We start from the raw sequence: 27,702 nt of genomic DNA on the forward strand, positions 1-27,702 counted from the left end.
CTTAATGATTCTATGATTCTATGATCTTTGCTAGTTAGTATCAGGAAGTTAGTCTGTCTTCTTCCCTGGTCTGGGGTATTTTTCTTTAAGTAGCAGTGTAGAAATTCTGTTTGGTTTTGACCTGTTAATCTAATATCTGCGTGCCTGAATTCTAAGTACATGAAGTTGGTCTGATTCTTAGTAGTTCTGTTGCTGGCCATAAGATTTGGAAATCACTGGCTTGTTGTCCTGGGTCCAGCTGGGATAGGGTTAATTCTTCACAGAAGCTGGAAGTTGGGCATAGCGGGATATTCGATACCATGCTGAGGTCGTGCCCGGGATATAAGGGGAAGCTAGCCGGGAGAGGGGTCTTTTTTGTGAAGCTCCTGGTGGTGAGAATTTCGTTGTATCAGTGTTTCCATTGTATTCCATATCTTGCCTTATTGTCATATTCTCCTTTCTTTTGTTTTCCTCGTGTGGTATTATTAAAAATCTGTCATTATCTCAACTCACGAAGTTCCACTTTTTCTTATCCTTCCCCATTTTACCAGGAGGGGAGTGGGGGGGGAGGCGGTATTGCGACCACGTGGTGGTGGTGGTCCTGACACCAAGACACTTGTTAATTGATTCTGTTACTGCTTGTCAAAGCTGTGGTAAAAGGTAATGGAGGTTTTTAGCTGCAAAGTTAAAACCAGTTAATACATCCATTTACATTCAGTTAACAAAATGGAAATAAGTAACTGTTTCTGGTTCTGCCTTTAATTATAGGTAATAATAATTACATCAAATTACAGCATTTAAGTTTTATGTATTTATTACAAGCATAGTGGCAACAGGTCTTAAAAATACTTAAATTCTTGTTAAATATGCAGGTTAGAGTATCCGTATCTTGCACGAGAGTGCCTTCAGCTTGGATTAATTGAATATTGTCATTTTTCATAGATTGTTTTCAAATTTATTTTTGTATTTATTTTTTAAGTCAGTGGACAAGATTCTTAGAGAGGAGAAAAACACAAAAGTAAATACCTGTTCAGAATGAAATGAACAAGTTTCACTGTATCTTAAAAACATAAATATGAAATGAAATTAAATGAAATATACATGAAATATACAGCATCAGTATGTTAAATAAACAGCAGTATTATATCAAATTGCCTTGTGAGAGAAGAGCAAGCTCCTTTACCATATCCCCGACCAAACTATTTAATTCTTTTCTGTTTGGTGCTAGTGGAAAGAAAAGCAGTTTGTAGTGTTTGCAGAAGTTAGGACAACGTAAGCTTGCAATTTGTGCTTGCCAAGGAGTTGTTTCTGTTAGTTAACTACTTTGAATTAACAGCCCACTGCTTTTCTCTCTTGGTGTGTGTGGTCTGTTTGTTTTTTTGTTTTTCCCATGAAAAATGTATCCTCATGTTATGGCAGTTTCAGTGGGAGCTTTATGTGATACTTAATTCTTGGGACTTATTCTCCCACCATTTCAATGAAGATAAACATAAACTTTGAACACATTGAGTCCATAATAATGGCCTATTTTATATTTAATGCCTCAATTTAAAAGATAACTTTTCTTTGGAGGGAAACTTCATTGGTAAATCTTTTATCTGTTGAATGAAGAAGAAGAATTGAAATAGCAACAACTTTTTTTTTTTTTTTCTTCTTCCCCTAGCGTCAGCAGTTTAGTTTTCCATCCATCTTTATCTATGGACATACATCTAGTGGAAAGACCTATGTGATGCAAACTCTTCTGAACACCTTACAGGTAAGAATGTTCACAATGGATACTGAATTTAGAATTTATTTATAGTGGATGGTCCCTCAAACTAGCTTCTACTTGCTCAGAATGGTTTGTTTCCTCAGCCACTTCTGCCTACTTGATTCTTCTCCACTTACTGTGTGATGACCTCATCGCTCTTCATACTAGTGCACTTAGGATAAAATGAAGTTGTACATACTGAGATACACTATAAAACATAATTACTTTTCTAAGAAAGTTTAAAAAGAAAAAAGGAGCCAAATTTTGTTCAGCTCTTTGAAAGGGACTTAAACTGAAATATCTCCAGAGACAAGTAAGTACTCTTCTGATGATTTCAGTCTGAGAGGCACTTGTACTATACCTTTTTTGAATCATCTTATAATTATCCTTTAAACTAATTGTAGTTGTATATGAAGAGAGTGAGAGAGTATATAAAGAACAGTGAGAAGGGATTCCAGTGATGGAATTTTGTTTTATTTGTTTTGTGTTAACAAACTCAATTATATTCAGTTGGATGTGTGTGTGATATATTTAAATGTCAATGTAAGAGCTTAAACTTAGTAAAGTTGTTAAAAGCGTTTAAACCAAACATACAAGCTATACATATTTGCTGGGAAAAAAAAAAAAAAAGTGAGTCTCAAATGGTGAAAATCGCTGTCTGAATATCAGGCAACTGCTATTGTTTCTGATGCCAATAGTTGTTTTTGCAGAGTTGAGGGGAATTAATTGCAGCAAATTTGGTTAGTTCCAGTCAGCCCTCTTGTAGAAACAGGAAAATCAGTCTTTCATTTTGAAAAAGAAACAATGCAGGAATTCAAAAATGTTGGAGCAATGTTGCATAGGAACAATTGATTTAATTCCTGAAAAATAAACAGTTATTCTTTTGCTTAATGAATCAGCTCTAAATGGGGGAAAAAAGTGTATTGATAGCCCTTTTTAGTATTATATTTTCAGAACCTGTTTGAAAATATGAATTTTATGCACTTTATTTTAGATCCTCCAAAAAACAGCTTGGTATGCATCATAGGTTAGAAACCCCAAGGAACAGGATTCCATTCACAGTTACTAATGTAATAAAATTAATTCCCCAGGTGTGTTTGTGTTTACTAAACACCAGGTCATTACCAGGTCTGTTGCTGGTGGGATGGATTTTGTTCTCCCATGCCAGTACTGTTGTTGTTTCCTTCTGTATGAGCATCACTTTCATAAATGTCAGAACTGTACGTTCTTTTCAGCTTTGCCATCTAACATAAACTTTCTTTGGGTTCCTGCTCTTAGAAAACAGTGTAGGAGTAGGTAAGAAGTAGGTCAAGGAGGACTGATGAGACAGATGTTGTTGGAATACGTGGAGTGGAAACTACTGAGAATTCATTGTACAGCTTTGAATCTGGAGCCTTACATTCCTAGGAAGCTGGGACTACAAATTCTCTTCCACTCAGCTGTTAAGGAAAAAGACTATTCTAGTGCTGTCCACTGGGAGATGACTTATATTTTTACTAACCTGAGGTAAGTACTTTGTCAGGAATGAACTCACTTCGGTTGCAAGAACTGCAGGCAGAGAAACCTACTCCTTAAACCTCACATGAGAATCTGAACTACATAGAAGTAGTAAGTCATTGTGACTGAATGTATGTTTCTTACAAAAATGGTAGTCTTGAAGAATGATGTAGAGAAGTCTGGCCTTAACTCCATTTCAATCCCTTTCTTGTCAGCGGTGGTGGAAGGCTTGTAAGTACTAGCTTCTTGCCACTTATGTGGTCCTTCTTTTTCTGCTAGCGAATGTCTGTATTCATGCTGGTTTTATTCCTTATTCTAATTTTTCCCAAAACAGATTTTAAACTTCTCCTAAGTTGAAGGTTGTCGTCACAGAAATTTCTTTCTAAACCTCTTAGAGCCTATATTTTTGTCAGTCACATGCTTCAGGGATTTAAGTCCAATGACGGGTGCCTACTTCATGCCTAAACCATAAATTTCAACTTGTGTGTGTGTCCAGAGTGCACTTACAATGTATCTGCAGGACTGGGTTTTATGCAAAACACAGTGATCTTGTGCCTGTCATTAAAAATTCTGCAGAGGGAGAAAGGTGGAAGACAGTGGTCATGATCCTCTTTCGTGTAGTAGCCTTTTGTGCTGTGCTTCTAATGCTGTGCTACCTGCTAGCAACATGTCCAAAGATGTGGAAAGACTCTGGAAAGGAATAGTATTTAAGCAGCAACTCTTTCTGCAGAACTTCCTATTGCCAAGCATAGCTGTCTCCTACATAATGTGATGTTGTGAATCACATCTGAGGCACCCAGCTTTCCTTCTGCCGTGGCGGTGCAGCGATTTGAATAGGTGCTTTCGGAGGTGTAGCTCCTTTCTTTTAATAGTGTTCAAAATCATAAGAAAGCTTCTTATTACATGCTGTTTGAGTGGATTGCCAGCATATACCCACACTTTCCCACATCTGCTGAATCATATGCCATATATTGTATTTTAAGTAGAAAGACTGGAATGAAGTACTCAGATAATTTTTTTTGTTATACATACACACACATATGCCTGTATCAGAAGTTTAATTTTGCAAGTAATGCATATGTATCCCAATGACTAATGTTTTCCAGAGGTTTTAGTGTTCAGTGTAAAAAAAAAGAACATATGCCTTGTTGGAGAGTATGGAGCTATGGAAATAATCTGTTTCTTAAAAATAGAGTTGCTAGAAAATTACTTTTTTTGCCTTGTGTAGGTTTGCATTCTCGTACTGTTTTGTAGTCTATAGTGTCTTCTATTTATAGACAAATTACCTTTACTTTTCAGTATTACTAAATTGGTACTTGCAAGTACATTTTATGGATTGCCATAAAATGTGTTTCATGCTCTGCCTTTTTCACATGCTCTGTGCTCTGAAAAGATCTGGTTTTCTAAAAATGTTCTGCACAAGCAGGCTGATTACACATGTCTGATGTAGAAGCTTACACTTCAGCATTTGTATGCAGTGAATGTCAGAAACATTCAGAGTAATTTTGAGTTTGCTCCTAGATTACTTTCTTTGTACTGTGAGTTTGAGAAGTTCATGTTATCTAGACACTGTAATTTGTAATGGACTATTTTATAATACTGTAATGTGTTATGATTGTCTAACTTTTCTTTGAACTAAATGCTGTTTGGTTTTCTTTTTAAGTATTGCTCATGATTTTGAAACATAGAAGATACACTGTGTTTCACATGAGAATTCATCAGATCTGTCTAGTTACCTAAGTAATTATTCTTTTTTGGTAATGTTTTTTGGTATGTGATCCGTATTCTGTTGGCAAGGCGTGGTTTCTTTCATTGTCTCATCTGGAACAGCAAACTGATTCTCGAGTATTGACACTGAAAAAGCCAAATAAAGTTGTGGGTTTTTTTTATCCTCTTCAGCTTCCTCATGTGTTTGTGAACTGTGTGGAATACTTTACTTCACGACTTCTTTTAGAAGAAATTCTCATCCAGTTGCAAAGCTGTTCTTCTGAGACAGAACAGACTTCTCATGTGCCTTGTGATACTTTCAATGACTTTGTACGTCTGTTTAAACAAGCTGTTGCGAGTCAAGAGCTTCAAGATCAAACATTATACATTGTAAGTAGTTTGATTTTAGTGTTCTGCTTTCTTTTCACTTAAGAAGGTGTAATTTTTATCAATTATTTGTGTGTGAAATGTGTGCATTATAGAACAGTTTTCACAAAATTTCCGCGTGGACCTAATTCAGAATCTGTTGATAACTAGTTAGATTCTTTCAGTCGGTTTTTACTGGCTTTAGATAAGGTTCTTTGTTTTTCCTGGTTTTAGAACTTTTTATAAACAAAAACTGTATTACATAAATATTACAAAATCTTTAAATATAAAGAGCCTGTATTTGTTTCACAAATAGTAAGTCATGTTTATCTGTTTCCTTGTGAAGACAGCTTTACAAATGAGAAAGCAAAGGTGGGAAGCAGGGCAGAAGCAAATTATGGAGCATGCAAATGACAAGAAATGGTTGGCTAGAACAGGTTCAAGTTAGAAGTTGTATTAAGGAACTGAAATGCATAATATCCTCTGTAAAAGTGCTGTTGAGATCTTTCGTCTTCATCTGTACTTGTGGCCCTCAGAGACAAGAACTACAGTTTTAAAATTGAGATTGGAAAAAAAGACTGCAATGAAAAATTTGATTATATATACTCAAGTGGAATAAACAGGCAGACCACAGAAAAAATAATCAGATCACAGGAATGATTGAATCAATGTAGTACTAGAATGCTAGGGTTTGTGGGTTTTTTTCTGTGATAATCTTAACTGCATAAAGAAGTCAAAATTTGCAGACATCTGTAACTGCATTTATCATGCGGAGAGATGGACATAGAAACAAATTTCAGGCATTGTCCATCACAGGCATACAAAAGGTCTGAAGAAAGGACAGACTCCTCAGAACCACTTGTTTTTTCTAGCTCTCTCTTGGTTGAATAAAGTCTACCATCTTTTGTTAAAAATGCAAACACCCTAGTATTAGTGACCTGTAACTGTATATATGCATTGTGGACCTGCAAAACACATGGACTGAAATTTCAGCCCAGCATTGTTGTTTTGCAGCCAAACAAGAAATTCATAATTACACTGAACATTCTTCATTCTGTTTCACAGGTTATAGTTAAAGAAGTTTTATTTCCCTTTAAAAATACTTAACCACTGTGTTAAATAACTTTATATACTTAGTGTAAACAGTGCTATCTTGTAGTTTCCTACAGCTCATGAGGGTAATAAATTTGACAGGTTGCTTAAAAATTCAATGAATAAATAATGCACCAATACTTACAATAGATAAGAAGTTATACGTAGATAAATGATTTTAATTTACTGTCACAAAAGTGCTGTTGGCATCCTTCAACAATTCCGTAAGAACAACATTTAGCACTAAAATAACCTTTAGGAAATTTCACAAAATACTTTACAAATTTCGTAAAATTTTACTTTCAGATTAATATTTTAATTAAAAACCTGTTCTACATCAGTAAAAAAATGCTTCGTGTTTTATGTGAATATTAGTATCACTCCAAAAAGTAGAAAGTTCCTGAACAATGGCTATAGAAAGCAAACCATTAAATACCCAGAAAGGTTCAATTGTATCACGTAAATAGTTGCTGAATCAGAAGAATTAAGTATTAAATTAGTATTTCAGTTCCGTTCTGCATCGGAACAGACAGGAATGGAGAAAATCAATTAATGTATCTTCACCCATGTCATCTGGATTTATTGTAGAGTGGTTTAATTTAAGACTGATGGAAGACCAGCATGGTGGTGACATAAACTGTTAATGCTAATTTATTCTATTTCATTTCCGTAGTAAATAAAGTAATATTTCCACACAATTAACTCAGAGCAGGTTAGGATAAATGTTTACTTTTAAGCAAAGGACTCTAAATGTTTCTCTTAACCCAGGCATAGGTGCTAATGCTTGTGATTACTTATGAAAAAGGAATTTATTAATTCTAATTACCTGAAAAATTTGAACTGATATAACTTTTAGTCATTCATACATTTACAACATTTAGTACTTTACAGAAGTAACAAGCTGCTGTTTTTAATGTAAATCAGCAGACAGTTCTAAAATGTATAGTTTTTTAAAAAAGGCGAAGGGTGACATCTATATTAAAACTAAAGAATAAGGCATGGATTTATGGGCCTGTGGGTAGGTTGTTTCTGTGAACCACTTGACATATTCCACAAGCCAAAGTATTTTTTGTCTGCTGTAAGGAGAAACTCTAGTTTGTTTCCCACTTAACTAAAAAGTAAGATCTACTTAGGTCAAGACCTTAAAGCTTTGTGTTAGGTAGCTGCATGTCACCGGGTCCAAGAAGCAGTATTTTATTAATAAAATATGTGGCCTCTATTTGTTCAGTGGTTTGTAAAGTAGCCTTCATCCCTGAAGTAATTTATTATATGAACCAAATGCACATGTCAGTATAAAATCATATGTTGTTTTGTGGTTTTAAATAAATTCCCAAGAAGCGTGAGCTGTTTTTGCAGAGATACTGCTCTTTCAGGTTTTTTTCCTGTACAGTGTGATTTTTGGAATACCATTTTCATTAAATGTTTCTTGGTTGTCCACATAAAATTCTTTTTCTTACTGTGGGCAACAGAAATGATAGATGTCTTAATATTTTGGTGTGGGGAAGAAATGTAGAAGGATAGAAAAATATAATTTTCTAGGGACTTATAATTTCTCTTTCAACAGCAGTAATTCAAAAGAAGTAATGAACTTCAGAATTTAGATGTACATTCTGGGTAGTAAGTAAAACACAAAAGAAATGTGTTTCTATTATATTTTTTTTCATTTTTTGTCAAGATTTTAAGTGTATCCTTTTTTTGACAAAAGATAACAATGCATGTTTCCATGCTCCTGTTTTTTTTTTTTCTTCTAGGGTCCAAAATGTTAGTTTTTTTACATAAAGTGTACATAAAGCTGTACGTGTGCTACATATCTGCTACTGCTATATGAGGTTGGCATACAATGCAATAAATTCTGTAAACTTATAGGCTGCAAACTGTGGCAAGAAGAGTTTCTCTCAAAATTCAGTTGTGTGAATTCCAGACGATAGCTAACTTTTTAAAAATATCAGCTCTCATTTGTTTCTGAAAAATAATTTAATAGTGGGAAAAGATATCTCTCCTGCAAGTAAACATGTTGATATAGTGCTACAGTACTACACAGAATTTTTAAATACAAGAAGAATTTTGGGCAAAAATTGAGGTTTCAAGGGTTGTTAATGACAGCATGGCTTTGTCAGTGATATTCTTGAGTTGTATACTTATGTTTTAATTCTTACTGGCGTAAGGCATGAGAATGTGGCTTGCCTGGGGATTGTATCTTTTTTAGATGGCAGAGCTGCTGGGGCTTCCTGGAAGCTCACCTGAAGCAATCATCTCTCAGATGTTGCTTGTTTAAGGGGTCTTGATACTTAAGTGGTTTCTGCTGTCTAAGAGCCGTTGGTGAAATGAGTTTCCAAGAGCTGAGAATTAATTTTAAGTCCACGTGAGAATGGAAGTTGACATTGTCTATATAGTAAGATCATTGTTTTGTTTAAAGGTACTGGATAGAGCAGAGCAGCTGAGGGAAATGGAAGCTAACATCCTGCCAGCGTTTCTTAGGCTTCAAGAATTGGTAAGTGTCTGGAAAAAAATTAACGGATACTTCCTGCATAGTGGAAGTAACTGAACACGTGGTATCTGTCCATCTATGCTCAGAGATCAAATGAGTGATTCTTTAGATGACTTGCAAAATTCAACCCCCCACCCCCACCAAATAAAATGTCAATGGTTAAAACTACAAACCAAAACAGAATTTAAACATTGGCAGGTTTTTCTTACACTCTTTTTTTTAAAATTTTAATTTTGTTTAGTAGTATAACAATTTAATAGTTTAACAGTTTTACAGTATGTGATCTGTTGTAGATTCTTTTGAGGCTGGTATCAGATATGTAGCTGTCTTTTCTGGAATATTTTTGTTTTTGAGAAGAAAGTGAATTTTTTCTACTATTCATTTAAAGTTTTATAATAATTGCAGAAAAAAAAAATCTCAGGCAGACTGTAAGGAGAAGCTTCAACATAGCTCCTACTGACTTGGTACAAATGAATAAATAAAACCACTTTCAGAGTTTGGCAGGTGTTTGTGTGGGACTCCAAAGTCTGCTGCTGAGTCAGCTGCTGATTCAGAGAGCTCAACCACATTGAGTGATTTCATTATCAGAAGCATGAATTTGCAACTCAGGAAATATTGGTTTTCCTCAAGTTTCTCCCATGTGCAACTTCACAACATTGCATAGTGGCTGGCTTGAGGATGGACCACCAGCTGGTTGTGGCTGGAGCTGAACTGCTCAGCAGCTGCAAATGTGCTTCATTATGTCAGAGAGTTTTTACACTTATACAGGAATTGTGCCACAGTATGGTTCTGATTGGAGTGAACCACTGTATCTTTCCCTCTCTTGCTTTTGAATTGTCAAACCTTATGCCTTGGAATAAGGAAAAATTCTCTGAAAAGAAATTGAAGACAAAACCAGAAGTGGTGGTACTTTGATATGTCTGAACATCTAAATATCTGAAATTATACTTGTTATCTCAAGACTTTTCTGTGGTACTCTTAATCTTCTGGTGACATTGATTTCTCTGTTTACTGAATGAAGACTGATTCACAGCTGTGTTCTTAATCCTGGCAGCTGGTGCATTTTCTGTCTCTTTTTGTCCATTTGCCCATGCTCTGGATTTTGCTGCCTGTGAAGCAGAACCAACCTGTCTGACAGAACGGAGGAAAACTTAGACCTATGATTGCTGTTCAGGGACTAAAATAACATAGGCTAAGCTTTAAATATTCTAGAGAAACATCCTCAAATTCAAAAGTAACCTCCAAACAAGTTTATCAGCTTTCCTGAATGCTGGGATTCCAATTGCTTAAATTCTGGATTTCAGACTGAGGCTTTGTAAAACTGTCGTGCAGCTGATGTTGCAGAGGAATGTTGTAGGAGCAAGGCTACTGCATCACTTCCTTTCCTGGAGTGAGATGAGAAACTTCATTAGTGGTGAAAGATTTCATGGGGCTGGGGGATGATGGGCAAAGAATGTGTCACAGGATGCTTGGTTTCTCTGAGGATTATGATGGGAAGTACTTACATTTTTCATATTGGAAGGTCTGTCAGGAACTGAAGTGAAAATACCTTAGTACTTTTCTCAGCTGAAATGCTGGGAAATCTGGGAGAGGAACACAATTGAAAGGAATCTACAGAAAGATGCTCACTTGTTAAAAGAAAAAAAAGGTTCCATAAAAATAGAGAAAGAAGAAACGGTGAAGAATATGTGTGGGTGCCACTTGAGTAAGAATTTGGAGGGAGGGGAATAGCATTTAAACTTTTCTCTGAAGTCATTCACAGCTCATATTAAGCATTGTCAATTCAATCAGGTTACTTCCTTTTATTTTCTTGAGGTGCCTCCATAGTTTTGAAATGTCTTTCTTGAACCATATTTAAAAGCGTCTTTTGTTATGCAGTATTTTTAGTGTGGTTGCAAATACCTTGCAAAAAGGAGGAATGACACATCATCTTCACAGATAGTTAGCTTCATGTTAATGAGCTGATATATTGAAGGATGACCAAAATAAAGAATATTTTTTAATATGAAGTATTTTATTACCTATTGACCGAAACATCAAACTCGAGGCAAGTATATTGTCAATAAGAAGAAAGAATATGTTACTATGTACAGCCACGGTTGGTGTCTAGTAAAATGGTTGGTAGAGTACACAGTTGATGCTATGTTTTTGTTTTGGAATGTTTTTGTTTGTTCTTAAAGACCTGCTTACATTTAAAATAAAGTACTAGAGAGCTTAGTTTCATGCAGAACTGAGCTTTCTTTTGCTTTTTAACTCTTCCTGTTTCTTCTCAAAATCTGCATTTAATTACCAAAGTAAAATGCTGTCTTAATTTTGGGAGCAAGGGATGGAATCTACTTGGTCTAGCACCAGAGCTCCATCACCCCACAAAGCACGTCAGTGAAATGGCAAGGGATGCAGAGAAATCTCATGTAATTATGAAAATCTGCAAATGTATGAGCTTCTTGATTAGACCAGCTGAAGCTTTATTACTATGTTAGTAATTTGTGTTAAACTGTAAATTTGATGATTTTTTGTGGAACAGAAAAGTCACAATAATAATTTTTGTCATTGATATTGCAACATGCAGTGTTCTTTTTTTTTCTTTTTCTGCCTGTCTTTCATTCTGTGTTTCTCTTTTTCTTTTTCCTTCCCTGTGTAGACTGACAGAAACGTGACAGTTGTCCTGCTCAGTGAAATAGTATGGGAACTGTTCCGTCCAAATACTGGATGCTTTGAGCCATTCACCTTGTATTTTCCAGACTACAGCATAGGTAAACTAATGCTTTAATCTGCTTTTTGGGGATCAAATAATACTTTGTCAAACAACATCCGAGTGTTTTTTTACATGTTTATCAGTATGTATTTTACAGAATCCGGAATATGCAATAATTGCTGGAATGTAAAAGTCTGTAGTCACACAACCTCTAAAGGACTTGTCTTTTTCCACTTGCCAAAACATCTCAAAGTAGCACTTTAGTTCCATTATATTTGCTGGTTCTTTTAACCAGCATGGCTTTTGGTGGACTTGGGTTTCTTTTTTAGTGATGATTATAGTTTGTCTTTCCGCTTAATTTGTAAATGTGTTCAGTTTATTAAGTTAGCTTTAAATAAGCAAAACTTGTTTTTGTTGAACAGGACACCTGCAGAAGATCTTGTCTCAGAATCATCCCCCAGAATATTCTGCAGATTTCTATGCTGCATATATCAATATTCTGCTTGGTGTCTTCTACATGGTCTGCAGGGACCTGAAAGAACTTCAGCACCTGGTGAGATGAGCTCCTTTAGAGTTGTTGTTTTGTTTTGGGGTGGTTTTTGCCAAATGAACTCTGGAAGTCTAGATTTATCATTGAATATGGACAAAGGGAAAATCATTGAATAGTTTGAGTTGGGAAATACCAACATGATGAAAAGGTTTACATAATTGGAGCCTAAATTCTTATTGTGCTTGACAAGCCTCTTCTGTGGGTGATGGCAGACACATACAGCTGTCTGAACAACTTGAGTGTCTGATAGAGACTTTAAATGTGTATGCTATTGTGCATGGTTATTAATAATACATTCTGGAATTATGTAAGTTTTATACGTGGAAGTTATTGAATTGAGTTCTGTATAGTAGCATGGAGATTTAATAAGGTGCAGTAGGACAAAACGAGAATGAAATGTCACGATTGTTATTTTACAAAATTCAGTGTGATATTGATTTAACCATTTTAGAAAAAAATCTAGATTACAACCTTCTCAAAAATATCTCAATCTTACCCTAGGCAAAAGGAGTTTGTTTAAATATGGAATATGTTACCAGGTTTTTTTGTGGTGGTGTTTTTTTTTTTTTTTTTTAAATAATTTCTGCTTGTGTGTGTGTAAGTATGTGTGGCCTGCTTTTAAACATGCTGAACTGCTCCTGGAATGGAAAGTTTTATTTGAAAATGAGGGGAGTAAAAAAAATTGATGAAAACATTTTTATTGCATTTAAAATGCTCAATTACTATGTTACTAAAAGAAAAATGCAACCCTTGAGTACAGTATACAGATTTTGCTGAGATCAAAACTAAGTAACCTGCGATAGATTACTTCTGTTTGTATTTTAATCTATGGAAATGTTGTGACATTTTACAAATGTTTGGAAGCATGCAGCATAATTATTGACTGAAAAATAATTCATGGTTTTGCAAAGTAATGAATTATGCTGCTTGTTGTATTCTGTAGCTAAATCGAATCTATGGCAGCTTTTTAATATGTTGTACTTTTTACTCTCTGTAGGCAGCGCTCAATTTTTCTAAATATTGTGAACCAGTGGTCAGAGGAGAAGGTAAGTTTCTGTCTTTAATTTGAGCAGGTGTATGAGAGTGCGGGTCCCCTCCTGTGGGTTTTGTGGCTGAGTTTGCTTTGGTCCTCATTGTGTTAAGACCATTTCTCTGGTCACAACAGCATTGCTTGTTCCAGTTGCACCCAGTAGGCAGCATTTGCAGCAGAAACAGTAGATGACATTTGTTTGTGGTTTTTTATGGAAATGAGATGGAAATACTGTGAAAACTTACTTCCCCCTATAAATCTTTCTCCTCACTCAACCACCAGGACTTCTGTAAAGTAGTGAGATAAGTCATTTCTCTGTCAAGGCTGAGAGGAGAAAATAGGAGTAGCGGTTCTGTCAAACTGCCTCAGAGTATCTCAGAATCACCACAGAGAAACAGCCTTGCATGGTAGCATATGCTTGCAAATGGATGATGGTGCGTCATCCTAATCCAGCATTTCAGAGTCAGGGTGTTAGGTTTACTGTGTCATGCCTGTGACTGTTCAGGTGTTGGAGATGGAGTTTAGTGTTGCGTGAGTTAAAATGTTTAACAGATGATTCTGGCTTGGTGCAGCTAATGAACGTGACACCCGCAAACTCTGGAAAAATATTGAACCTCATTTGAAGAAGGCAATGCAAACTGTTTATCTCCGGGAAATATCCAGGTAATCTGAGGGGCAAGGGCTTGTTTATTTTGTTGATGTTGCTGTTTCTAACAAGCTTCCTCTCGAAATATTTACTCTCTCTCTCATTTATGTTTCATGGCTAGTATTTCTTTTTTGCTAGTAGAATCTTTTTTTCTCTTTAACGTGCATTTCTTCCTCTCAGGAGGAAATTTTTAAACAAAATGGTATTTCTAGCATATAAAATATTTAATAAGTAAAGCAGTGGCAGCAGGTTTTGTTCTCTTTTTCCCTGATGATTGTGCAGATAGATCCATTTTCTATGCTAAGCATAGGAATCCATCACCAGAATATACAGGCGCAGTTTAAAACACACTTATAAAGTTGATTTAACAGATTCTCACTGTACCAAGGACGCATGCAAGCCTCAAAATTCGTATGAGACATTAAAGGTTTTGAAAATTTGTGTTCCTTAGCTTTGTTTAGTAGAGCTAGGTTTGTATATTTACTGTGCTTTCTGACCCCTTGTTTTCTTGTCCAAGGGAAAAATTTTCCTTATGGAATGACTGTATTTGACAGCATTAAAAACTTATGTCCTGCTAATGGGCAGAGTTTCTCTTGGTATGATTTTAGATTCCTTGTTAATTTCTTAAATCGCCAGACTGCTAGAAAAAAGATGGTTGTGTGCATTTTTAATGGTAATAATTGACTCAGATTTAATGTCTTCTCCATCTTTAATATGAGTGATTCTGATGTTACACCATGTAGAGAGAGATGATTCAGTACTGTTTGATTTCTTTATCTTGATACAAACATAATTATTTCCTTTGAATGTCATTGAGGCCATAGACTATTCTGGTAACTGAAACTGAGTGTGTAATAGGAGTTCTTGCTAAATATTTTGGAAAAGTGATCATTCCTTCAAAAAGAGAGTTGATTTTGCTCCATGCAAGTTTGACAACTTCACTGTACAATTAGACATTGTTCAGTTTGCCTCAAATATGTATTTATATGCAGTATTGATCTTCATTACACAGTCTACTCAGGATCTTCCTGACTTTTTATATTGTGTGATTGCCTACTCTAATTAGTGTAATAAAAGATTATGATATAAAATAGCTTGCGAATTGTTTCCAAATAACTAGATTTCCCTCTTTACAGTTTTCTTTGATTATAAACTTGGCCTCTACTGGGTTTTTTATTATAAATTTCAGCTTTCTATGTAATAGTTCTAGGATTTACCTTTGTGTACCAGTAATGCTTGAGGAATTAAAATGACCATATCAATTTTTCTGGCCACAGAACTGTAATTTCTCTGGGGTTTTCTTCAAGTTGTAAGCTACAGCAATAGAACTTTGTATGAACTGAGATTAAAATGAAGCTTTTTTTTTTTTCTACATGTAAAATAGACAATGTATAAAAACTTTGCTGATTGATAATTTGGTTGGTCATTCATTATAATTGGAGTACTACATCAGCTGTCATTTAAATTGTTTTCATAAGTTTTATGGCTTATGACTGATAAACCCTAATACATGGTAAATAAATCATGGGATTTTAGTTGAGGGACTGTTCATAAAGAGCTTTTAAAAATATATCACTGGTGCTTTAACAAAGCTGGGTTTTTTTATCCCCTTGTGGTATACAAAATGATGATCTAAAATCATGACATATCTAATGATGTCATTCCTTAAGGGATGTTTTAAAGTGAAATATTTTGCTGTTGTTCAGGAAGATGCCAAACTACTTGCAGACATTTTACACTGACAAAATGTTCCATCTTGATGTCTTCAAAGTTTTTCAGTGAAGAATGAATATTGCTCTGTTTTTTATGTAGACTTCAAAATTGCATTACGAAGTAATTACAGTATTGTTCTCACTAGGATAAACAGTTATTAAGCAGTTAAAAAAAATCAAAACTGTCAGTGTTTTTATCCAATTCTGCGTTGTTCCTGAAACTTAGAAGGCTATTGATATTTGCTTTCTGGTGGTATTTGGATGGAAATAAATTGGTATTTTTCAATTAGCTTCTCATTTACTCACTTCTACTTTTCTACTTTAACCATAACATTACTTTCTGCAGTTTTTTTTTTCAAACATGCATAGTCTGCTCATTATTGAAACTTATGTGCAAAGTAGTAAGACTTGGTGTTTGTAATTATTCTCTTACTGTATCCTAGCCAGTGTAATGAAAATAAAATGAACATCTACTAAGCAGGTAGTTTTCTCTAAAAAACCAACAAATACTTCATCTTTATATATTTGCATTATCTGTCTTTTAGCTCACAGTGGGAGCGCTTACAGCATGATGATGGAGAACCTGGGCAGCTGAAAGGTATTGGATACAATAACTGTGTAGAGGATTGTACCAATGGATGTGTACTTTTCAGATTGACTTGGTCACTGTTGTCTGATAATGTGTGAATGAAATTACGTAGATGAGACTACCTGTCAGCATCCAGTTACAGTTCAAGCTAATCATGTTTTTTAGGTGTTCTACAAAGGACTTTAACTGTTTTTTCCCCTAGCACATATCCTAGGACTAATCTTGCCAAAGCTCCTTTGTGGGTAAAAGCAGGTTTCTTCAAATCAGTATTTCTTATTAGGAATGGATGAGGAATGGGCTGACTCCTCATGGTCAAACCTCTGTGTGCCAACTGTCAGAATTGTCCGAGTGGGGAGAAGGGAATATTACACCTGATGCATTACACTGGATTAGTATGTGCCTGAACAAAACGTGACCTATGTCCTTATTTCTTGGTGAAGAGAAATGCAAGAATCGCAATAATTCTTTCTATTCTTTCCTTGGAGGAGTACAACTTTGTTGATTTCTGACTTTCAATCCCTTCTAAAGTATAATCTCAATATTATCTGTCAGTATTCTTTTACAATTTAGGAAGGATTACTAAAACATTTTCCTGGTGATGTCAGTCTATCACAGTCTTTTGACCAGTTCTTAGTTTGGGGGCACTTTTTCCCTATTATCCATCATGACAAATAAATAATTTCTTCTTTAGTTAGTAAATAAAATAGCAACTTTTTAAAGCTGTCTTAAGATAATTGCAATAATCATACTATTTCCTATATCTGCCTTATAATCAGTAATTTTTCAACATGGTTGACTGAAGGAGTTTGATTCCAAGTGTTATTTTTAAACTCATCTGTTCTGTGCCCAGGTGACCATGAAATACTTTTGCACCTGACAACCCCAAAAAGGGAGACTTTATTTAAAACTAATTTTCTAAGATTTTCAGGTATATCTGGTAGGAAAAAATGTCTTGTTGGTAAACAGCATTTGATAATAACATGCTCAAAAAGCAATTATAATAAATTTTACTGTGGATGTGATTAAGCAAATAGTTCAGTGCGTGATGCAATATTGGCAGACCAGAAGAATGGAGTAGGAACAGATATTTCTCTATTGAACTAAATTGTCTATATGTAAGAGTTTATTTGGTGGTGGGTTTCGTAATTAACATGCAATACAAAACAGTCTCTTGATTGCAAATGAATGCTAAAACCGCTGTCCTTTTGTGCCTAGGTGAGAGGGAAATTATTACTAGCTATCATCTAGGATGCTTCTCATCACACTGAGGGCTCTGAATCTTAACTTTTAAACATGTTTAGTTCCTTGATCTTTATTTGCTGGTATTTATGGATTAAAGTGTAAAGGTACAGGTACTTAATAGAACAAGAAACCGTTGAAGTGAGAACCTGTGAGCAAAGAAGACACAAGAGGAGATCCTTTAGTAGTCTCCATAGTTAGACAGCTGATGAAGTCAGGTGGTTTGATCATCCTGAGCTGATGAAGTCAGGTGGTTTGATCATCCTGTTCATATATGTAAGCTGTGTAAAAGAAGCAACTAAGGTGACCAGAGCAGAGGAATATAAAGGGAAAAATATGAAGTAAAAGGAGGGAAGGAAAATACTCAGTAGACTACACAGAAGTGTAGTTCTTATGTGTTTGTAATGTGTGAGGCTGTAATCTTAATGAAGTATACATGTAGCAGGCTAGGTCAACCGGATCAAGTTTAAAATTTTGAAAACATTTTCTGTAGGAAATAAAACAGTGGCTAAAAATTGTGAAATGATGAACTCTTTTTCTGAACTGCAGCACTGTTTCTTTCTTCTACCATCCCAGCCCTCTTCCTGGCTGAGCTGTCTGGCACAGTCTGCATCCGCCTGAAGGTTGGGTCTTGGAGAAAAGATTTGCATTGTATTTAAATAAATCTCTTCATGTGCCCTGTTTTCCAGAAAAATTACCTGAAATGAAAGTAGCCTGGATTTTTTTTTTTCTTTTTGGGGAGATCACACCTTAGTGATTTATGAATATCAGATGCTTCAAATATGGTTTCTGAGATGAGTCCATAAAGAGTTCAGAATGTTAGTTTTCTTTAGCTTTGTGCCATTCATGAGCCCTTCGCTGAATTTATATCTGTGATAACAGGGTTGAGAAAGTAGCCATGCTCATTTAGTTACAGGAGTAGAGCAGAAGAGAAGGAAAAGAAAGCAAACAAGTCTAATTTGAAGTTTGTGGATGTTTAGAGTGGGTTTTGGTAACTCATAAACTGTGTTTATTTTATAGGACTTTCTGCACATACACATGTGGAACTTCCTTATTACTCGAAATTTCTTCTAATAGCTGCTTACATTGCCTCCTACAATCCTGTTAGGACAGATAAGAGATTCTTTCTTAAGGTAATGAGATTTTTTGTTTTTTGTTAGTGCTGCTTATTGGATTTCTGCATGCTGAGTTTCCTAGTATAAAACTCTTCAACCATTAATTTTGAGTTCTGTTTTTATGTGTGGTTCCTTTGATTTGATCAGAAGTTTTTCTGTAGATCAGATACTGTGATTGGTAATGATCACTTAGTTGTTATTAATGTCTAATGAACCCAGCAGTGCATAATACTGTTATGGCACAAGTGTTGTGCTTTACTTTTGTAAGTTGATACAGCTCCATTTTGTAAAGATTTTAGTGGAGTGCTTGCAGTGTATGTATAAGCCACACGTAAACTTCCTGGCTAAGATACAAACCACAACTGAGGTAGTCTTTAATGAGGTAAATGACATAGGGCATTGTTAATTTATTTATACAATTTTAAGCTTCTGAAACAGAAACATAAAACCAGTTGCTTTTGCGGAAGATGTGGTTCCATTAGGTGGCACATGTTGTGTTGAAATGGCAGTAATACATGTTTTAGGATGAATGTATTAATTCTCACTACCAAATCACAGGCTAAACATGTAAAGTTCTTGCCATGTACAGGTTGAATATTTTTTTGTTCTTTTTATCTTTGGGCTATGTTGTGGTCATGCTGCAAATAAATGCTGTGGTGCCATAGTTTGTAGTCTGTCTCTCTCTTACCCAGGATCTTCATGCTCCTCAAGCCTGCCTCGTTGTGTTGCTTTTGAAGTCTTAATTTGATAAAATGTAGGCAAGAAGACAGATATCAGAAAAGTGATTGGACAATTATGCTTTCTATTAATTTTACCAGCTTCAAGGTTTTCTACATTATTACAGTATGTGTTAATATATGCATGCATGTATAAATGTATGATATTCATGAACAGTTGAAGAAAATGAGAACAAGACAAATTTGTAAAAGTATGCTTGTTTTGTTCTTCCATCTTGAAAAAAAAAATTGTAGATACATGTTTTGAAAAGTTACTGCAGTTCCTAGTGGTGATATGCTAGTAAGTTCTTAGTTTAAATCTGCGTTTTGTTGTTTCTGTTATATCTTACATTGAAAGCTGTAGGTGTTTCACCCTTCTGTCTACTCTTTTCCTGAGAAGAGTGGAGGATTACTTGTAGTAAGCATAGATTGGCAAGTTCTTTATGGGCAACCTTTGTTCTTTTCCCTTGGCCAAAGTGGTTTATTTGTAAGGAGATTTATTTGCTGAAGGAAGTGCTTTAACCCAGATATTTCCATATCAGTCTTAGAACTCAAAAACTGGAAAGCTTACAAAAGTCAAGTCAATAAAGAATGTTATAAAAAAATGCCACATCTTTCTTGATTGTGTTCACTGAACAACCTTCTCAATTTCACTTTTCCTTTCTTCTTTTTTTATTATCTCTGAAATTAGTTTCCGTGCTTGCATAGAACCCTAATAAACTTTTGTACAGTAAACATGAGCTTCTAAGGTTTTTGAAGCAGGGACTGTGAAGGTATTTCAAGTAGCAATATTAAGTATTTTTTCCAAGAATTGGTGAAGCAGGAGAAGTTACTGTTCTTGTTATACATAGCATCTGACAGCAGTTAGCTCTTCATGGGGTGCTAAGGCGAATTTCAGAAATAGCTGCATCTCAAAGCCCAACAAAACAAGCACTTTTGGGGGAGTGTTTGAATTGAGTGTTTTTATGAGTCATGTGGACTGTGAAAATAGAATATGTTTTTTTCAGGTTTACAGTGAGATTCAGAGTAGGAAAGTACCTTCAGGAGTTATTTAGCTAAGGACTGCTAGACAGCAAAAGGGACGCAGACAAAAAGATGGTCATTGAGCTGCTCATCTGCAGTACTGATAACAGGTGTTAAGCTATACTACAGCTAAAGATAAACTCACAGTTTCTGGAAGCCTGGAATGCTAACAGCCTGGTAAAGCAATGAAGTATTAATTGGCAGCACTGCTATTAGTTATGTGAAAGTTCAATTTATGATAGACTAAGTGAAAAATATGAAGTTAGTGTTGAAAGGTGGTCCTTAAAAGAAAAAAGAATAGCGATCTATATGAAATCTTCATTTTTATCATTTTAATAGAAAACAGGATTAAAAACTATATGAAAATTATCTCTGAGTTTCATATGTTTCTTTGTGCTTGCACACAAATAGGGCACCGGCTCACTTTCTTTGAAACACTTTTTGGTATAATGTAAATCTACGGTATGGAAATCCCAGCATAACCTTTAAAACACATGAATGCACTTTGTTGTGATCTATCATTAGCATGCTGTGTAACCTCACAGGAGTCTTCTTTTTGAAGGCATGATAAAAAGATTACTTTGCTGTCTTGAAGTATGTGTGTGTGCTGGTTTTGGATGGGATAGAGTTAAATTTCTTCATAGTAGCTAGTATGGGGCTATGTTTTGGATTTGTGCTGAAAACAGTGTTGATAACCCAGGGATGTTTTAGCTATTGCTGAGCAGTGCTTGCACAGAGCCAAGGCCTTTTCTGCTCCTCACACAACCTCACCAGTCAGTAGGCTGGGGGTGCACAAGAAGTTGGGAGGGGACACATCTGGGACAGTTGACCCCAAATGACTAAAGGGATATTCCGTACTATGTGGTGTCATGCTTAGCAATCAACTAGGGGGGAGGTTGGTAGGGGGGCTGCTGCTCGAGGACTGGCTAGGCATCAGTTGGTTGGTGATGAGCAATTGTTTTCATTTGCAACACTTGTCTTTCTTAGGTTTTATTTCTCTCTCTTTGTTGCTTTCCATATTATTATTATTAATTTCAATTATTAAACTTTTTTAATCTCAACCGACAAGTTTTCTTCCTCTTAGCCTTCCAATTCTCTCCTTATCCCACTGTGGGGCATAGTGAGCAAGCGAATGTGTGGTTCTTATTGCTGGCCACAGTTAAACCATGACAGTGTGATATGTATTAATTGAACAAACTAATTTTTTTTTTAGACTGGGAAATTATTTAAAGGGAACTTAAAGCCCTGTCTAATATTAAGAAGTCAGTCAAGAGAAGCCACAGTTACTGAGATCTTCTTGACATGGCTGAGTATTGAGGTCCACAAATGCTAAATACAAGATTTTAAAAGTTATAATGAAAAAATAATTCAATCATTTGAGATCTCTTTTCCATGATTCATTGCACATGCTTATAACATACATATTAATAAGGTATACTTCTCAAGGCTATGGAAAAACTCATCAGGTGATATTTTGAGAAATGGTACTTAACTGTGTTTAAAGAATATTATACTTGCACTTCTCCACTAATTTTACATGATTTACGTGTCATCCTTCGTGTCTCTCTTTGTCTTTAGTTTTTTAACACATTTGTTTGTAACATTTTCTTTAGTGTATTTCTGTCCTTGTCTTGCCCTCACATTTTCAGTTGACAGCCAAGAACACTTGATTATTTCCTTTGGACAGTCCTTCCTTTCTTAAGTCTGCTTTAGAGCTCTGCCTTTTTAAATTATGTTACTTCCTCCCAGACTTCTCCTTTCTGTTTGTCGTTTAGCTCCTGCACCTTGAACTATCTTTGTATTGTATTGATTCAATTTCTGGTTGTCATTCTGCCTACTTGCGTACCATCTGAATTCTAAATTGGAGCACATAAAAGGTGAAAAATTCACGCATGGATACATTTTAAAAATTAAGTAGCCGTCATTTAATCTTCTCTGGGAAGAGAAAGAAATGCAACATCTTTCTTTTTCATTAGATAATTGAGGGTAGGAGGTAGATGATGGCATGAAGTGATATTAAAAATAGATTTCTACAGCCTCTTCTCATCAGTCTCTGATTAGGGCAGGAAAAAAAAAAAAGTCTGTCACCAAAAAAATATTAGTGTGTTATTTTCTGGCTTTGTACCACTTGTGACACATGAAGCAAGAAGTAAGGCAAGTGTAATTTTAGGGCTTCTAGCAAGAACAATTGCTAGTAACATCAGAGGTGTAGTAAAGAAGCAGACCCAGACTAGTGTACTACCATATGTAGTACACAATTCTTTTTTGACTATTTTGATTCTCGCCATAGAAGGTGCATAAAAGAATTTACATATAATATTTGCTTTTGTCTGTTATTTACAGCATCATGGGAAAATTAGAAAGACCAACTTTATGAAGAAACATGAAAAGGTATGTATTTTATCTTTCTAACCTGAGCTTAGCAACAAATATTTTCTTTCTACTGTGCTGCTGGTTTTGTATTTTGTTTTGCCTCATCGTTTACTGTAAAAAAAAAACAGAATTGCATAACTAACAATTAGTGGTGCATTTGTTTCATATGATACAGATTTCTGTACGATACACAGATTTTTATTTAATTGAGATTTACCTGTAGCATACATTTGTCTCCTAAAGCCATATTTTTGTATATAACAAAATTTGCTTAATACAGCTAGTTAAACGACATCATACATGGAAGAGCTAGATATCAGAATTACTCTCAAAGATGTTAGAATAATAGGTGGTTACTAGTTTTGAAAGTCATGTCACTTTAATTCCCAGTGGTCTAATGAGGTGTAAGAGCTTAAGTTTCTGTGTTGAGGCTTGGAAACTTTGCACTTCTGTCTGTTGTTTAGGATTCCGTCAGACTAGTAACTCATTCTTTCATGGTTATAAATAGCTAAATATAATTGATTTCAGTGGAACTGTACCAGTTTTTACTGACAGAGGCTTGATATTCTAGGAAAAGCAAATACCTATATATGTATTTATAACTGTAATGTAAAAAGAGAAATCAAATTTTAACATTTGTAACTTGACTTTTTTTAAACAAATCCATAAATGAAAAGCAGTGCAGGCAGCACTAAGTACCTGCCGACACAATCATTATATCCTTTTCTTCTCTATGCTACAGGCAATGTAAATAATATGAGAAAAAATGTTAATATCCTACTTAGCCTAATAATCCTTTGCTTCTGATCCTGCCTGTAGTTTTTTCTCTAATTTTTCTCCTTCCCCTGCACTAGGAGAGAGTCCTTGTCTATCCAAAGACATTTTTCCAAGTTCTGTTATTTATGTATTGGCACAGTGTTGACCTCTTGTGTGTTGTCCCTGGCATGTGAACTACTGGGAACTTCCAGAGCATTTAATTATTTTCAGGACTACTGTATTCTTGAAATACCTCCACATCTTAATTAGTTGATAAATAATTTTCAGGAGAAGGAATGGTTATTGTGTCTTACACCAAAATGTTCTTCTTTCCTTGCATCCTCTGCAGGAAAGGTGTTTTGGGTTTTTTTTTCTTTCTTGGAAATAAATTTCCCACTTGGTTGATGAGCTGGGAACACCTAGGGAGACAGGAACAGCTAGGAACGTAAAAGAAATGGGAAAATAGAGAGTTGATGAAGAAATACTGAGGTCGTGATCACCTTAACTGTACCATAGAGCTTGTTCTCTTGTGTTACTGTTTATGTTAAATGGACTTGTATCTAAGTTTGTTACTTAGTGTTCAGAAGTGCCTGCATTAATGATAAATTGTTTTTCATTTTGTTATTGTTACTTTAGCAAATGAAATGCTACTGAGTAGGTACAAAAACAGAACAGAAGGAGGTACTGAGGAAAGAACTGTAAATGAGAGTAACTCAAACAAATGTAAACTAGTGTAAACAAAATTAATGGTCAAAAAATACATAAGATTTCAGCTACTTTTTAAAACTTTAATTAGATTAATTCTAATTTTGTAGACTTTACATTTACCCTACAACCTAAGCGTTGAAGTGATATTCTGAAAGCATGATGAGATATGTGCAGTTAAAGAAGCTTGGTTTGTCCAACTGTAACAAGTAGCTTGCATAATCAGGAAAGACTTCTAAGACTGCAAATGATCTAATTCCTGCACCTTTTTGTTGTGTTAAAAATTAGTGTTACTTTGGAGAGAATTGGAACTGCATAATCAAGTAAATCAAATATAGTTAACAAAATATCTCGAGTTCACTGTGTTACATTAAACTCTGATTGCATGCAAGAAACAGGAGTGTGTCTTAGGCATTAGAGGATAGGATGGGAATTCTGGCATTTCAAGGGTACCTTTGCTTCTAGTTACAGAGCACTGGTTCTCTGCTTATGCGTCACTTTATAGTTTACAGGTAAGGACCCTTTTGCTATAAGAGCTGATGCTAGAAGCTGAAACTACTTGTAGGTTAGAGCACAGTCTGTTTTTGAAAGTTTTTGAGGCATGGTAGCTGTGATAGTGGAAAACAGGACTGCAGGTCTTAAGAGGATATTCCGGGCCTGTGTTCCTATTACTGTACTGTAACCTTTACAAATATTTGCACAGAGATACAGTTCCCGAGGTGTAAGCTTGTATATTTCAGTACAATGATTCTGTAGTGAGAGAAACTGAAATATAGGGATAAAGGATTACTACACATGTAGTTTTATAAATGAAGTCTAATTTGCTTCAGTAGGTATGACAGCTTATATTAGTATACCTTCCCTTACAGAAGCTTGTCTGAAAACTGATTTACAGATCAGATTCACCTAACTCCAAGTGGGTGCCTGCATCTAAGCTGGTGTCTTTTTATAGACAGTGCAGAGCTAGTCAGTGCAGTCATTGGAGTGTAGGGTGTGATTCGTCTCGTACTAAAGTAGGTTCTGTGTTCAGTCAGATGAATTGCACCATAAACTGTATTGATTAGATTTCTACTGCCTATAATAGGAACTTAGGAAACTAGTTTGGCTGTACATAGCTACTTGGCAGGAAGCTAACATTAGATTAAATAAATCCTTCCTTAAAAGTTTAGGTACAACCAGGCTAAAAATCTGTTTCTTGATTCTTAACTCTGTTCAGTTCAGAGGCTGTGGGTTTTTCTGTTAGCAAAAGTAAATCCTGTGAATGAGGGAAAAAAATTGACTTTATCATTCTATTAGTTGCCTTGTTGTTGATAACAGCAGAATTTGTTGTATTTCTTTCTTTGCATGGTTGCCCTGGAACAGTATTTTTCCAGTTTAGTGACCAGTGAGAGATCTTCCTGATGAAGCTACTTTTGCAGGAGTATGCGTTTTCAGATGCCAGTCCCTCAGCAGATCGAATGTGGTGGTGTGTTTTTTATTGTGAAAGAGCTTGTCTGATATATCTGCTTCAACTTCAGTCTAGGATTTGTTTTGTATCAGAATTTCTAGGTTACAACCAAGATGCTTAATTCATATAGCAACCAGGGAAGATCAGAAAAGTTTTCTGCTAAAAAAAAGTGAGAAGTATAGTTCTGTCTTTAGGTGTATGCTAAAAAGGTTGAAAATTCAGCCAGGTAAGGACTTTCTCCCTTTTGTGCAGGTAATTTAGTTTTGGTTAAGCTTTTCCTCTTTAAAGAATGCATTTGATTCTCATTCTTGTTCATGAAATTTTGGAAAGTGAACGCATGGCTTGCGGTTGTAGGATCGTGAAAATTTTAAGCCATTTAAACAATGGGAACATGAAACTCTGACACTGTATCTACACTGTATCTAAAATCATGAGCACGGATTATGGCAACTGGGGAAAAGTCTTTTTTTGAACCATTAGATGAGTGAATTAACAGAGTGGAAAGATAATACTGGACACAGAGTTATTTGATGTCTGTAAAACTTTTTTAAGAGGCTTTCTGAATGTGGAAGGTATCTTTTGTTTTTAAGTGAGCTGAGGAGTCCCTTGGATTTTTATAAATGCTATTCTATGTGGTATTCTGCCTTAGCTCCTTCCAGAAGATTTGTAAAAATCTTATTCTTTACTATGTTCTGTTTGGAGGAATTTGTAAACCATTCCTATTCTTCCAGGAATTTACTTCTGTCAAAGAAATAAAAATGAAGTGCTTCTTCTAGAAGTTACACTCTCTTAGAATTAACTCTTCTGACTTATCTCAAATAATTTGAAAGTTCAAAACAGTATTCTGTCTAAGCAGAGAGCTGATAATATTAAGAGCAAGAAACTTGTGAAGTAGCTGTATACTAAATACAACTTCAGGGCCACATGCTAGTTGTGCTCGCTAGCTGCTTAGAGTGCACACGTTGTAATTACTGTATGTTTGTTGACTTTTTCTGATGAGCATAGAGAATATGCTTCAAAGAACTGGCGTGTTTAGAAGCAGAAGAGCAGGAGGCAGTGCAGTTCATAAGTTACACCATACCTTCATTCTGACTGATGGTGCCATGCTAAAGTTTTGACTACATTTCCATTATTTTTCACACTGCTTTCTTTGTTAGCCAAGAGGTAGCTTTGGGGACACCTCCTGGATCTGAAAAGGTAAAACATGTATTAGAAATACCTTTTTGTTTTGCTGAAGAAGTGAGTGGTTGTGTTTTACTGATGGCTAATACCACAGAGGTGCTGGTGGTGTATTTGAGAGATGTTCTTTCCCAGAAACATTTTGAAATAAACTTTCTTTTGAAATTCCTCTTTAGTCTTGACTGCACTACTAGTGAGAATAAATCAATGTACACTAGAAACAAAAGGAAACTGTATATTAAAGTAGAGAGAATGAAATACAAACTTACACAGAAATAAGTATTTCCCTTGTCAGAACTTTTGACAGTCTGGGTTGTAAATAAATCTCTGTAGTCGTAACAGTGCTGCCTGAGTTGGAATGCTACCCAGTTCTGCCCTGTGAACTGTACTACTCCTTTTTGTAAAATTGTTTATTTTTAAAATATTTAACATTGAAAAATCAGGAACTCATAATTCTGTGAATTCAATCTAATTCAATGTTACTACGTGTGATAATCTGTAATGCCTGAAATGTCCATCAGCGTCAGCTGAAATGTGGAGATGATGTGTATGGTGCAAAAGAAGGAGAAGGGACAGAGTAGCTCTGTATACGCAAAGTTGGGTAAATATGCAGTGCTCTGATAACACAGTTTGTCTGTAGCTGTCAAGAGCCTCTGTATAAAGAGCTACCTACCAGCAAAGGGGCTGACCTTGGTCTCAGCCCACTGAACTCTTGATTTTAGCCAGCTAAACTCGTGGGAGGCGGATGCACGCTGGGCCCTCACACTCAGCACTCTGGGTTGCTTCTTGAATATTCTGTCCTGTTTTGACCTCTCCAGTACAAGACACACATCAATGAAGTGGAACAAGTTCAACAGAGAGACATCAAAATAGTCAGCAGCTGGAGCCCTTGCCCTGCAAGGAGGGGCTGAGGGAACTGCAGTTGTTCAAGCTGGAGAAGGGAGGCCTAAAAGTGGCCTGTCCTGTACAGGCACGGAGATCATCAAGGCTATATGATACAAGGGTGGGTGGTGAGAGAACGAGAAACAATGAGTGTAAGTTGAAAGGA

At 35.5% G+C, this 27,702-nt stretch overlaps 1 protein-coding gene across 1 annotated transcript in view; it reads left to right on the forward strand.

Moving 5' to 3' along the window:
* Window positions 1-1,642: 1,642 nt before the first annotated feature.
* The window catches only part of ORC5 (origin recognition complex, subunit 5), a gene marked incomplete at its 5' end in the record, with an annotated part of 67,902 nt that continues 41,842 nt past the window's right edge, over window positions 1,643-27,702 (forward strand). Inside the window, 10 exons of the mRNA XM_010083106.1 lie at window positions 1,643-1,735; window positions 5,126-5,323; window positions 8,808-8,882; window positions 11,521-11,632; window positions 11,997-12,127; window positions 13,122-13,170; window positions 13,727-13,817; window positions 16,058-16,110; window positions 18,361-18,473; window positions 22,538-22,585. Coding sequence (XP_010081408.1) covers window positions 1,643-1,735; window positions 5,126-5,323; window positions 8,808-8,882; window positions 11,521-11,632; window positions 11,997-12,127; window positions 13,122-13,170; window positions 13,727-13,817; window positions 16,058-16,110; window positions 18,361-18,473; window positions 22,538-22,585 — 963 coding nt within the window. The remainder of the gene's footprint in view (window positions 1,736-5,125; window positions 5,324-8,807; window positions 8,883-11,520; window positions 11,633-11,996; window positions 12,128-13,121; window positions 13,171-13,726; window positions 13,818-16,057; window positions 16,111-18,360; window positions 18,474-22,537; window positions 22,586-27,702) is intronic.

The sequence above is a fragment of the Pterocles gutturalis genome, unplaced genomic scaffold (genome assembly GCF_000699245.1).
Source record: "Pterocles gutturalis isolate BGI_N339 unplaced genomic scaffold, ASM69924v1 scaffold19225, whole genome shotgun sequence".
Lineage (NCBI taxonomy): Eukaryota > Metazoa > Chordata > Aves > Pterocliformes > Pteroclidae > Pterocles > Pterocles gutturalis.